The sequence below is a fragment of the Littorina saxatilis genome, linkage group LG17, assembly GCF_037325665.1.
Source record: "Littorina saxatilis isolate snail1 linkage group LG17, US_GU_Lsax_2.0, whole genome shotgun sequence".
Classification (NCBI taxonomy): domain Eukaryota; kingdom Metazoa; phylum Mollusca; class Gastropoda; order Littorinimorpha; family Littorinidae; genus Littorina; species Littorina saxatilis.
The window spans coordinates 45,981,889-45,996,280 of NC_090261.1; the positions used below are offsets into that span (position 1 = coordinate 45,981,889).

The window sequence follows — 14,392 nt, forward strand, 5'->3', positions numbered from 1 at the left end:
GAACTACAAAACACACGTCATGTACTGACTTTGTTGTTGTTTTGACATTGAACAGCACACACACATGCAATCAAACACATGAGGTGTGTTTTGTAGTTCCTTTAAAGTTTCGGTCAACCTGAAACGCCCAAATATGAAGTTTTGTAGGCCTCTGACGTCACATGGCTCAAAGAAGGGAAATCCAATGTCCAATCGATACATACATGTATACACATTTACACGTTCTCTCTCTCTTTCTCTCTCACACACACAAATATACTTTCAAAGACAGACATGCACACATTCTCTTCAAGACACACATAATATGTATAATAAAATATAATTATAGATACTCTGACACACTTATTGTTTATACACATGAGTTATAAAATATTTGACCATGTTTTGTGTCGATCAAATGTATATTTGACCAAGTGTTTTTTAAACAAGCCTCATGTAGATCTACCTCTATCAGACAACATAAGCGAAACAACCCACTACATTTATGTACAGATGGATATAGACACACGACCACACATAATCGTACACTATACAAACGTGCACGCACAGTATAAACAAACCACTGAGAAGACTTTAATTGAGAGAGAGGCATGTACTTGCATGCCTCTCTCAATTAAGGTCTCAACCCCCTCCCTTCCTGCACCACCACCCCCCCCCACCCCTTCCCACTCTCTAACACACTTATTTCGTAGTACTACCAGAGACTAGACTACATGTAGTCTCGGGTGCTACTATAATAATATACTATCACCAAAGACATTTCCACAGCCTGAATGTTTATCGGCTCTAGCCTCCATCCTGAACTCGGGTCAAATGAGTTCCTGCCCTTCGGGTCTCATTTTATAGACAGTAGCGATAGCGTGGACCGATGATTATCAGAATGCTCTTGCCTCCCAATGAGGTCAACTCCTCGTACCAGTTTGCAGGTGAAAGAGGGTCATTGCCCTGTGTTTTACTTTAAGAGTGAAATGACTGACTGGGTAAGGTATGTCAGCTCACCTTAGCCCAGCCCTAACCCCTTCCCAGCGTTTACGATTACGTGAACTTGCTTAAGACTGCTTTATGCGAGGTCCCTAATCAGGCTAATGCAGAGACTGTCTAATTAATGGAGCAAGTGTGTTTACCTTGAAACTGAAACGAGTTTTGCTTTGAACCAACCATCTGTCTCATCAAAGCGGAAGTCATCCGACAAACTTGATTTCGTAACACAGAAGAGTAGCAGAACTGTAAACATGGAACTTGACAGCAACTCTCCGGCGTGTATCTTCGCAACTTTGGTTGCTGGATCGGCACTGAAATTACTGGGCGGTTATTTGACTGCAAGAAATGAAGCAAACGGATATCGTCCTGTCGGCCGTGTTGCGGCGTTGTACGTCTACCCAATCAAGTCATTTCGCGGAATTCAGGTGGAAGAAGGGGACTGCACCGCTTTGGGATTGTCATGCTTTGGTGTGACAGACAGGTAGAGCGTGTGTGAGTGTGTGCATGTTTCAACTTGAATATTTTGGATTTATATAACAGTCGATATGTGGAACACACACTTGGCAGAAGTTTAATTTTCAAGCTCAGGTCCTTATGTCAGAAAAAGTTATGTTTCCTTGTTGACCCTGTCGTGTGTGTGTTACTCTTTGTGTGTGTATGTGAGTGTGAAACCCTTCTCTCCTTTAGCTGCTTACATTCCAATCATCAATATCTTTATAGTGCACACACACACACACACACAGTAATATAGTCTTGAGTCGAGCGTTTGAAAATGCTTGAGTCTGAAGGCGGGTGTAATTTACACCTCTTGGTATCAGTCTGCCTTAGAGATGAGGACGATAGCTGATGGCCAGAATAGCGCGCTGCATTTTCCTGCATAGAACTAATGCCACTCAGTAATGGCGCGTCTGCCGCGAATGTGCCTGAGCTAAACATTGGCAGGAACTGCTCACAGCCCGGCACACGGCACTGTAAACATTCCCCGTCCCTTCACCTCTCTCGCTACCATCCGCCCTACCCTTGGTCTCATGCCTGAATACACAGATCTATATATGTATCCTCACACACAATCAGTGAATCACGCTGTGCTGCACTCGCTTCACTCCGTCTACCCTGAACATCTTTTTTTATTTCAGGCACTGGGCAGTGGCGACGGCAGATGGCGTGTACCTGACCCAGCGTCAGGAGCCCACAATGGCACTCATCTCTGTGCAAGTCAAGGGAGACATCATGCAACTTGAGGCCCCTGGGATGGAACCCATCACTTTGCCTGTCAACCCACCAGTCACAGCTGATAGTCTCAGCAAAATTACGTAAGAATCAAATAACAAAAAAAATTGTTATATATTTTGTGAATTAGTGCACTTCAGTACTAAAATCTAAACAAAAACAAACAATAAAACGACAACGTACTGAGAATCATTTACCCTTGCATTCTGTTTCATGCCATTTCTACCAGCATTAAGCAAAACATAGATAATTACACACACACATGCGCACAGAGTCAATGATAAGCAAACATGCACATTTAAATGAACAAATATTCATCACTAATTCAAAATACTGGACTTCATTTTAGTCCACTTTGTAAAGAAAACTGTCTTGCTGAACGTTATCTTTCAGCCGTTGAATAATGTGATGACTGTTTATTTCACAGAGTGAAGACAGACACATTGACTTCTCTTGACTGTGGAGATGAAGTGGCATCCTGGTTGTGCCGGTATTTCAAACGTAGTGGACTACGTTTGCACTTTTCTGCACCATCCTTGGAGAAACGCCATTGTGAAAAGAACAAGAAGAACTGGAACCATCCTGCCCAACCTGGAGATTTGGTTAGTTGTAATGTACCTGAGATGAAATATTCTGTCACATTCTCAATAAAGCAGAAGGGGTCTAAGTCAACCTAAAGTGGGTGCAATCCCCGTAGGTTGTGCACTTCCTGTAACTGTTTTTCCTGTATACAGCAGGGACGTAGCACACCTAATAAAAGTGGTAGGGCGGAAAAAAATGGAAAACAAAATGCTGAGACAGCTAAGGAAATATGGGGCTTACACTACCGCCCCCCCCCCCCCCCCCCTTCCCGTCCCCTTGTAATGGTCTAAAAAAGAAAGAAAACATGATGCGATTTCGTGCCTTCTGAGCTCAGTTCCATCTAATCATCTTTCCATCCTCCACCAAACAACGGGCTGGTGAATGTATCAGTGATTATCAATCGACTTACATTTATATCTAAATTCCGATACGTTGAATGTGATGAGCACTTACTTCAAATGACTTTCGTCTTCATTATTGTCTAGTGTGTTAAAAAGCAAGGATTGACAAACTGGTTTACTTCTAAACAAGCAATTTATTGATCCGTCCAGCCATCAACATTGGCAGCCTGAGTGATGACTGAAAAATAGAGGGATTTGTCAGAATATTTTTAGCGCGTTTTCGATCCATCACAACCAGGATGCACACTTGTGTCCATTGTTCAATTCTCTCTCTACATGTTGTTTCATGTGACACTGTTAACCCCACAAGTTACTGTGTTACTCAATTGTTATGGCGTACTTACGGTTGACACACAATCACTCACCCCTCAGTCTGACCCCAGCTTCACACACAGAATATACAAAACATTTCTTACCTCCATTGTTTCTCATGGGAGCAGACGGACGAAGAAGCAATTTTCACTAAATTGGCGCCAATACTTTTATGGCCTGACGGAACTCGTCACGTGTGACGTTCTCGTCAAAATAAGACGTCATCCTATTCCAGCAGTTGACCAAGACTAACACACACAACAAAAAAAACCCAAAAAAACCGACCTTATGCCATCGCGTGAATACTACGTGGGGTGTTCTGTTGGTAGATCTCTCTCTCTCTCTCTCTCTCTCTCTCTCTCTCTCTCTCTCTCTCTTCTCTCTCTCTCTCTCTCTCTCTCTTTTTTTTTTTTTTTTACGGAAAAAGTGGTCGGGCGGTCGCCCTACATGCCCTACCGGGTGCTACGTCCCTGTACAGGGAATGCACCTGGATGCATTTCCTGTAGGAAAGTACGATACCGCTCAAGCGCCTGACTCACGTCAGCATTGCTTCCCTTCATAGGCATACAAAATGCGGTTCGACAGGAGGACTTGATGGATTTTCTAATGTCTCCATTAAAAATTGCAACAGTGATTCAAATCTCTTTGAAAAATAATACAGGAGGAAGTAGTGACATAAACATTGTTTATTGAAGCTTGTAATGATGCTGGATGCTATTAAAGCAGGGTTCGTACAGAGTCCTTAAACCCTGGAAAACTCCTTGAAAATTGGAAAACCTTTTCCAGGCCTTGAAAAGTGCTTGAAAATAGAGTTTTGTTAAATAGTCATTGAAAAGTACTTGATTTTTCCAAATTGTTGCCTATACATTTCGTCAGCAGCTTGTCTTATTTAAAAAAAAAATGCAACCCCCCTTTTGTTTTTAGTCAAATACAGTACACACATTTTGGGAGAATAAAAGATCGAGTGAAAACGAAAGCAGACGAACTAACTATTACTAGTCACCCGTAGTTGCTTCCCTTCCCGGAAGTTGGCAAGGGAAACAACTACGGAATGACTAATAGTTTGCAGACGCGGAGAACCGCAGTGGCATTTTTATATCTCTTCCTGTGTCTTAGCGTGGAAAATGGGGAAAGGCAACTGCGTCTTCAATCGTCAATGGCTTGCCAATGCAAAATACAAAGCTTGGCTTTTAGAAGCATCGGATAAATCGAAACATCATGCGCGATGCTTCGTGTGTAAAAAAGACTTTAATTTGGGGAAAATCATGTCCTTGAAAAGCATTTATTTGGTCCTGGAAATGTCCTTGAAAACTCATTGAATTGTATCAGCTCTGCCCTGCAGGAACCCTGTATTAAAGAGAAGAAACTGAAATGCACTAACATAAAAATAAAGCAATGGAAACAACAAGGGGACTGAGTGAATTACCCAATCTCAAATGTTGGCTCTTCTTTCAGTACACAAAGTCACTTCCATGGGGCTAATTCTGGAGTATGCCAATACTAGATTAAAAATCACAAGCGTGAGTATTAAAGATGGAAACCAGATAAATCGACCAACTACTAGACAAACATAATAAACGCAGGAGTGATCTAACTAAGGGGAAAAAGATCAGATGGCATAATTGATACATGGAGTGATCTGACTTAGGGGGGGGAAATCGGATCGCATAATTGATAGATCTAAGGAGTATACATGTAGATTTGTTCAGTGGCACAGCACTTTCTCATTACGTCATTACGTTGTGTCTATTCAGACGGCTCTGTCCGACTACTGTGGCTACATGATGCTGAGCAACCCGTCCTTGGCAGCTCTCAACCAGAAACTGAACAGCCCGGTGCCAATCAGCAACTTCCGTGCTAACCTCATAGTGGATGGATGCTCGGCTTTTGAAGAGGTTAGTCTGGTGACTCATTTTGCTTTCATTTCATTTGATACTAGTCTTTATTATCCCATTGCTGAGATATTCAAGGTCACCGTGGAAAGCTGACAGCAACAAGAGTTGCACTACATTTGTAGGTGCATGTTTTGATGTAATCAGTCACCTGCACTTCTGGCAAAATGACCCGAGGTCTTTAACTTACAATGGTGTTAACATCGGGGTGGGACATAGATTTTGTCTCTGAGAATCCCCTGAAAGCGGGGTATGGCAGCCTGAATGGTGGGGTCCAAACGGTCATCCACATAAAAACTGTGGTAGTTTTAGCCCATGAATGGAGAAGAAAAAGTCTCTGAGTAATCGCATACATTTTACCTGTGTACGTCCTGGCCTGGATTTGAATTTGTGACCATAGGATCACAAGGCCAATGCTCTACCAACTAAGTCACCAGATCACCTGGTCAAACATAACAAGGTTGCATGGGATATGTATACTTTTGTCTGCCTGTAACAGTTGGCTGAGGTCTGTAGTTCACATAAACCCTGGCCATAAACTGTGGATAAAAAATATGCCAACACATTCATTTACAAGACCTTTGCTTGTTCAATATGTGCACTGGATCATCAAACCTTTATTCAAATTTCTTTTCACCACAAAAAATTACATTAAATTAAAGGCACAGAAAGCCTCCCGTAAACCATCACAGATACAGTCAGGCTTTTACACACAGTACAAACACCCTTTCATTTAAACACTCACCGATTGAGAACATCCTAGGTGCCCTCCGTAAAGAGCGAACAATTTTCAAAGAATTTATTTTTGCGTGGTTTATCTTACCCCTGAGCCATCGTGAACCTGTGTGATCCAGTTTCCCTTTTTCACAATGTAGTCGTCACTTAGTCACTTGAATGCGACTCGATGTGAGCTTATTTACAATAGCACGTTTTTATGCACGAAACAAACGGCTGTGGTTCACAAGAACTCTAGCGATGGCTTTTGACAGTTGAGAGGAACGATATGCATAAACCGTCGTCTGCTACGACCCTTGCGTGACCCTGCTTCCGGGCTTTTCTTTTTTCAAACTTTCACAACTTCGAATTGTACTGATCTTGTCTTGATAAAAAAAGAATTCTTTTATGATTAAAGAATGTTTGTGTAAGAAGCTGTCAATTTATTATTTAGATTTTAAAAGTTAGGTCTAGCGCAAAAACGCACCACGGTACAAAAACATTTTGATAATCATCGATCCACGGCTATCGCCAGTTTACATCGATAGAATGAGACCCGAAGGGAAGTAACTCATGTTTGACCTGAGTTCAGGATGGGTCCAAAAAGTGTTCGAGACAATCTGCAAAATTAATTCTTTAAAAATTGCTCGCTCTTTACGTAGGGCACCTAGGATGTTCCCGTTTGGTGAGCGTTCAAAGGGAAGGGTGTTTGTACTGTGTGTAAAAGCCTGACAGTATCTGTGATGGTTTACGGGAGGCTTACTGTCCGGGCGTGATTTCCGGTATTGAATATTCATAACAGCCGTCCAGCACCAAAACGAGGCGCCATTGTTGTAGAGGAGCAAGTCCACGAAAATAAATTCTTTGAAAATTTCTCACGCTCGACAGAAAGCAGCCAGGATGTTCCCGTTCGGTAAGCGTTCAAATGGAAGTATGCTGGAACTGTGTGTAGACACTCGGGGAGCTCTGTGATGGTTTACGGGAGGCTTACTGTGCCTTTAATCAAAACAAAGTCATTTGAGATTTAATGAAAATTGTGTGACAATTCATAATTGATCAATACTTTGAAAGGTTAACAGAGCAATTCTTACCAACTCATGCACAGTGTAGAGATTAGGTTTGTAATTCAGGCAAATGTTCACTCGTAAAGTATGTTTTGTTGAAATTCTTCTGTTAAAGTTATGGATGAATTGTCACCCCTTAATGAACAGGAAAGAAGTTTGAAGGTGGTAAAGAGGAAAAGTTAACCACATTTGTGATTCTGAGGTGAAGGTTCTGGACCTCTTAACGCCCTTGTGGGCTAACAGTCAACTGGAGTTTGGTGATACATGTAACATACATAACCCTTTATCAGTGATACTATATTTTATGGCAAATAACACTTGTTCAGTGGTTTTAGGTGTTATGGTGACGACAAATCTACAATACAACACTTTATCAATGATTTTGTGTGTTATGGTGAATGCATACATGACACTTTATCAATGATCGTAGGTGTTACAAGTGACTATTTTGTCGTCAGGACAACTTTGCATTTGTACGCATTGGCAACGCTGAGCTGCGAGCGCTGGACTCCTGTACTCGCTGTGTGCTGGTCACTGTGGACCAAGACAGAGGGGTCAAGGACCCCAAGGAGGAGCCACTGGCCACTCTCAAGAAGTAGGTGTTCATTGAAGGCAGCTTATAATTTGTCTTTATTTCTTTTTTCCTTGCCTTTGAGGATATGCAGAAATCCCAAACAGAGAGACTGCTAATGTTGTAAAATCAAGAATCAAACAAGTCATCAAGTGATATAAAAACATTTAGTCAATCTGTAGGCATCAAACTAAAAGATCAACTCCAAAAACCAGTCGTCGGTGAGACTACATTCAGATTGTCTCAGCTAACCATCCCCGAAGACCAAGATGGGTCACGCCCGTCTCCGCGGAGCATGCGAGAATTATATTCAACCTTATTTTCTTTCATTCTGAGCGCGTTTTTAAAGTAAACATAACATATACCGGTATCTGTATATTTTTGAATTCAGGAGAAGATGAGGAATACAATGCAATGGGTTTTTAATCTGTAAGTAAAAATTCGTTTTTAATGACAACTTTAATCAGCAAACTAACAAGTTTTTAAGCTTCCAGGCTGAAATGCAATCCCAAAGTCCGGGCTGAGTCAAAGACTAGTTGACCCAAATGTCAATCAATTTCCCCGTTTATGTTTAAACATTTAGTCAAAACTTAACTAAATATAAAAAGGAAAGGTGAGTTTGGTAATATTGGTATTGGTAATATTGAACATTTCAATATTTCTATACTGATAGGAAAGATTAGAAATCTCTGAGAAGATGGAACTTTTGTGAGTTTACAGTCAGGTTTTCATTCTCTCTGTTGAAAAGTGCAAAATCTCAAAAAAAAATTCCCTATATCCAGATAGGAGGTCTTGCTACATTAGGTGGTTGCAAGATTGAGAACTTATTGTCAGTGTCAAAGGTCGCTAATCAAAATTTTTATTTTTCTCCTTTGATTCACTGTTTGTTTGTTTTAAAATAGTTATGTAACATTGTCTGTTTCCCAGTCAAAATGTGCATGAAGACTTCATCTTGTTTATTTTGCAGGTTCCGACTAAAAGAGCCGTATGGACCCAAGCCAACATTTGGTGTCAACTTTACCCTTGACAAGCCTGGAAAAATCAAAGTTGGTGACACAATCTATGCCATGAGGGGCCAGCACCAAGTCTCCCCAAAATAGGGCAACATCCATCCTTCACTTCAAAACCATATCACTGTGGTATCCCACTTCAAAACCATATCACTGTTACCACACCTTGTGATATTCAGCAAGTTAGATCTCTTGAGAACTAATTTTGTATTAATTTTGTGTGCTCCTCTTTGGGGTCGCCTCAAAACTTTTCTTTGTATTTAATCAGGTTAAACCTTTTTTTGATTCGGTTTTGATTCAATATTACATTTTGATTTTACAATAATGTTGACCAGTGTGCTATTGATTCCATTTTGTATTTGATAGATCTGAGCATTATCCGAAATTTTTATGATCTGTGTTTTATATGTAGACATGCTTGTGTGATCCTTGTTGCTTGCATTAGGAATTAGACAGTATTGATGGGGAAGGCAGCATAGCTTCTATATATATCTCGTTTGCTGCAGCACCCTTAGCAAGTGAAGGGTTGCATACCAGACAGTCATATTAACAATCTCTATCCCTAAGATTTGTACACAAGGATATAAACAGACACAAGCAAGCCAGCCCTATATTCTTCCTGTTGACTTATACCATCAGAAAGTTGCGGCCTTTTGCACGTTGAAGTGAACAGCCCATATGACGTAGAGCAAAGAGAATTGTTTTTAAGAGAGATGAGAAACCGCTGTGTTTCTTGGAAGGGAATCCCGAGTGGTTATGTCCAAACTCAACGGTCTCCACAGGTAATGCAACCATGTTTCCTGTTACTCATACCAGCATGCTTTGAGTTGCTTTTAAAATATACACAGAAAACCCCCTCACTCATAGAGTTATCTCAAAAGCAAGACACCACATGTCGACCACAGTAATGACCTTTTCATGCTTATGTTACTTAATCTGCTTATGATTATACCATCCTTTGGCATTCAGTGGACCAACGTGTTGACTGATAATACACTCCCAGGGTTTCATTTACTGGTGCGCCTTGCGCCATTGGCGCATAACATCTCAGAATGTCCCATTGGAATTCTCTTCAGTGCGTCAAAGGGCGCACTGAGATTACGTACCACTGCGCCACCCCATGCACACTTTTCACGGGAGTACAGTGTTCAGAAAGACCGGGTTACCTTTGTCAACAGAAGCGATATCGAGCGAAACACAGACCCACCCACACACTCTAACCCGATAGACTGGAAAATTCTCGTATTATTATATGGCACCAAATAGCACTATTTTGCATCTTTCGACAAAAGCATTTTTGAACCGCCTAGCCTGCTTTGTGCGTTTTGCCTTCGACTATGTAATAATGTCCCATCAGAATTTGGTTGAGGGGGACAAATGTCCCATTGTCTTTTTCCTCCAGGCTAAACCCTGCACTCCCCTATCAAGTCTGGTACAGTATGTAATTGAACACCTACACTTTAATGTTCTTGACTGTTTAGTATTATGCTGAAAAGATATTGGAATTTTTTCTCAAGAGTAAGATCTATTGTAAGCTTTTTCTTTCGTCTGTAGATCTTTGTGGTTGTTTTTGTTGTCGTTTGACTGGGATTGTCAACAGCTGTCGCAGTTTCTTGTTTGTTAGGGTCAGTAAGATAACATGAGATTTCCCTGGAAAAAAAATAGTGTCTCCAAATGAATTTTGTTCTCTTGTGAGAAATTGCAATGTTTGTAAAGCTCTGAAAGGGGGGAAAAACCCAGTAAAATTGTCTGTTCAGTTAGATGTTTACCTTCCCTGAATCTCTGCACACTTTGATTTTATGAAAGTGCATACCCCCTACCTTTTTCATTTTTTTCCAAGGTGACATAGCAGACTCTCTTTTTGAAAATAAAATTACATTTTTTTCACAACTGGTTTCATTCAATGTCAGAAGTTGCTTAACACATTTGTTTTATTTAGGCAGTTTTGATCGAGTTTGATTTTGAACTGTATTGTCCACATTTTATACATTACTAAAGTGGTTGTGTGATCAGAATTGAATAAATGACACGTGTAATACATATGTTTGATGTAAAATACTCTGAAGTTGCAAGCATTCTTGCCATTTTATTCCAACTTCAATGTTCTCTTTCTTTGTATGTTAATTCTGATGTTTTACTCGCTGTGTTTGAGTCAGTGGCAAATTTTCAGTTCAAACTCCTGCTGTGCAACAGTTCTGTCATGATAAAAGAATTTCGGTGTGATTTTTTGCAAGCTAAGATGGGTTGCGCACGTTCTCACCAAACGGTGAGTTCTTAGCTTACAGATCAGTGTGGATGTAATGTGTCACCACAAATGTGGGCAATAATTGCATGGCAGTTATATGTCTAATTCTTCATCTAAGTTATTTACAAGTAACTGGCCTACTACATGTATGAAGCTAATTTGGTGCTTTCTCAGTTTATTGCATTTGTTTACACACACACACACACACACACACACACACACACACACACACACACACACACACACACACACACACACACTAGAATGCATACGCACACAGTGTATGAAATGTTTGTGGTTACTTAATGGTTAGCTACCCCAGCATGAAAATGAGGAAAAAGCAGAGAATATGTCATGGTCACATAAAACTTTGAAACATATTTGATGTGTATGCCCTTTGAGATCTGCAGGCAGAACAGTACTGATGTTGTTCCATCTGTGATATGTACAAACACAAGATGTTCTGATTATTGTGACACCCTAGCAAACTCCTGATTTTACACACTTACTCGCTTGGTCCTCTTTTACATGGGGCTGTGTACAAGGCCAGCAGACTATCTTTTTTTTACAAAATGTAACAAGAAAGGTCTTTATACTGTGAACAGATTTACATGTAGTTAGTTTGCAAAACAGAGCAAATCTATTTTTGATAATTATGACTCTTTGTAATCAAATAGGATTTGCTTACTGCAACTTGTGCATTATGTATGATGTTTTGTTATTCAGCATTGACTTTTTCTTTTCTGGTGTTCGTATACTAGAAAAGGAAAACAATCTTAGTAAATTACCAGTTGAATAGAAATTTGCTGTTTTTTGTGATATTCTACTCTATGTATGGTGTGTGTGTGTGTGTGTGTGTGTGTGTGTGTGTGTGTGTGTGTGTGTGTGTGTGTGTGTACATCACATGATTAACCAGTTGATGACAGTTCAAACAAATACACGAATTGTGCAAACACATACGCGTGTGCACAAAGACACAACATACATTCATATTCCCTCACATAAACATTCGCAAGTGCGTACACGTACACACACACACACACCACCACCACCACTACCACTATGCACCACCAGTCTCAATTTTGTATACCTAACAAGTATCCACTGCATAAACATACCTGAAAAGCTGTTTCTTTCCTTGTCTTTTTACATGCAGGTTAGAGATCCAAACTATGTCACCAAATATCCTTTTTTTTTTTTAAAGCGGAGGAAGAAAAGTAGCAATCGTGTCAGCGAGGTTCTACAAACAAACTCGTGTTTGATTATCCTCCGGCGTACAGAGCTTAAACCAGTAAAGCTAACAGGGTTAGATGTGCAAAATCGATGAGGACAGCCACAAAAAAGGGAAAATGATGTGTTTGCAGAGATCGATTCTCTTCACTGTGAGGGAAACAGTTTCTCAGTGGTTATGAATGAGTCAGTGTCACTGGTGCAAGGGAGTACATGGTTGCGCGTTAAGACATATTTCCTGGACGTGATTCTAGGCCAAGGGCATTTGGGACAGGGTGTCCTAAATGGGCCATGGGTAAAGTAATTGGAACATAACTTTGGTCAGCATCACGAAAAAATCAATTCATTATATGAATCCATTCTGTCTGTCTGTCTGTCTGTCTGTCTGTCACTCTCTCTCTCTCTCTCTCTCTCTCTCTCTCTCTCTCTCTCTAGTAGCATATTCTTTCTTTTCTTTATTTGGTGTTTAACGTCGTTTTCAACCACGAAGGTTATATCGCGACGGTCTAGCATATTAACCCTACTTGTCCCAAGATAGGCCAATTGGTCCTAAGACGACTTTAAAACTAATTACTCTCTCTCTCTCTCTCTCTCTCTCTCTCTCTCTCTCTCTCTCTCTCTCTCTCTCTCTCTAGCCCTCTCTCTCTGGTTGTTGTTATCATTTATTTTGCGTGATGCGCTTCGTCAGTCCATGTCCCGGTTGCTCTGATGCCAAGCATTATTTTCTCGCCTTTTTGTGGGCAGAATGACCAAGGACAATAATGACAAAACTCATTCGACTTTACATTACATTTGTTTCAATGATCTTCTAACACATTATCAAACTTAACCGCACTGTCTTCAAGTTAGCACACTAACATGGAACCAAAATAAAAGGAACCTCAGTAGTTATTGACAAGCCAAGCACGAAGACATCGAAATACCCACTGGAATGATGGACCACTTACCCCCTTCCCGTCCTTCATTCCTTTCCTCAAGCTTCCTACTCATGCTCACGACCACCACTATACACCACCACAACCACTATACACCACCACCACCCCATCCTCTTCTTCACTCCACGCCAAGAAGGTGTGTGGTTTCTACATTTTTTGAGTGCTCAAACTTACATCTGAATGGTCAATGAATGCATTTGATGTGAATGGGACACGACAACAAACCAACAAGTCGCGTAAGGCGAAAATACAATATTTAGTCAAGTAGCTGTCGAACTCACAGAATGAAACTGAACGCAATGCAACGCAGCAAGACCGTATACACGCTATGCTGCATAGCACGCTTTTCTGTACCTCTCTTCGTTATATTTAGTCAAGTTTAAAACAAAGAGAGGTACAGAAAAGCGTGCTATCCTTCTTAGCGCAACTACTACCCCGCTCTTCTTGTCAATTTCACTGCCTATGCCGTGAGCGGTGGACTACGAGTATACGGTCTTGCTGCGTTGCATTGCGTTCAGTTTCATTCTGTGAGTTCGACAGCTACTTGACTAAATATTGTATTTTCGCCTTACGCGACTTGTTTTAACTTTCTGAGCGTGTTTTTAATCCAAACATATCATATCTATATGTTTTTGGAATCAGGAACCGACAAGGAATAAGATGAAACTGTTTTTAAATTGATTTCGACAATTTAATTTTGATAATAATTTTTATATATTTAATTTTCAGAGCTTGTTTTTAATCCGAATATAACATATGTATATGTTTTTGGAATCAGCAAATGATGGAAAATAAGATAAACGTAAATTTGGATCGTTTTATAAGTTTTTATTTTTTTTTACAATTTTCAGATTTTTAATGACCAAAGTCATTAATTAATTTTTAAGCCACCAAGCTGAAATGCAATACCGAAGTCCGGGCTTCGTCGAAGATTACTTGACCAAAATTTCAACCAATTTGGTTGAAAAATGAGGGCGTGACAGTGCCGCCTCAACTTTCACGAAAAGCCGGATATGACGTCATCAAAGACATTTATCAAAAAACTGAAAAAAACGTTCGGGGATTTCATACCCAGGAACTCTCATGTCAAATTTCATAAAGATCGGTCCAGTAGTTTAGTCTGAATCGCTCTACACACACACACACACAGACAGACACACACACACACACACACACACACACACACGCACATACACCACGACCCTCGTTTCGATTCCCCCTCGAT

The 14,392-nt window shown here is 40.5% G+C and overlaps 1 protein-coding gene across 1 annotated transcript; it reads left to right on the forward strand.

Moving 5' to 3' along the window:
* Positions 1–679: 679 nt before the first annotated feature.
* On the forward strand, positions 680–11,804 carry LOC138953425 (mitochondrial amidoxime-reducing component 1-like). Its single transcript, XM_070325234.1, has 6 exons — positions 680–1,462; positions 2,118–2,294; positions 2,639–2,813; positions 5,261–5,401; positions 7,635–7,771; positions 8,715–11,804. Exons 1-6 carry the CDS (start codon positions 1,233–1,235, stop codon positions 8,845–8,847), a joined length of 993 nt encoding a protein of 330 aa, XP_070181335.1. The 5' UTR covers positions 680–1,232; the 3' UTR covers positions 8,848–11,804.
* Positions 11,805–14,392: the final 2,588 nt, after the last annotated feature.

Coding starts and splice junctions, on each gene's coding strand:
- LOC138953425 (XM_070325234.1), top strand. CDS start 1,233: ATGGAACTTGACAGCAACTCTCCGGCGTGTATCTTCGCAACTTTGGTT. Junction 2,295..2,638: donor GATAGTCTCAGCAAAATTAC/GTAAGAATCAAA, acceptor TTTATTTCACAG/AGTGAAGACAGACACATTGA. Junction 5,402..7,634: donor GATGCTCGGCTTTTGAAGAG/GTTAGTCTGGTG, acceptor TTTTGTCGTCAG/GACAACTTTGCATTTGTACG.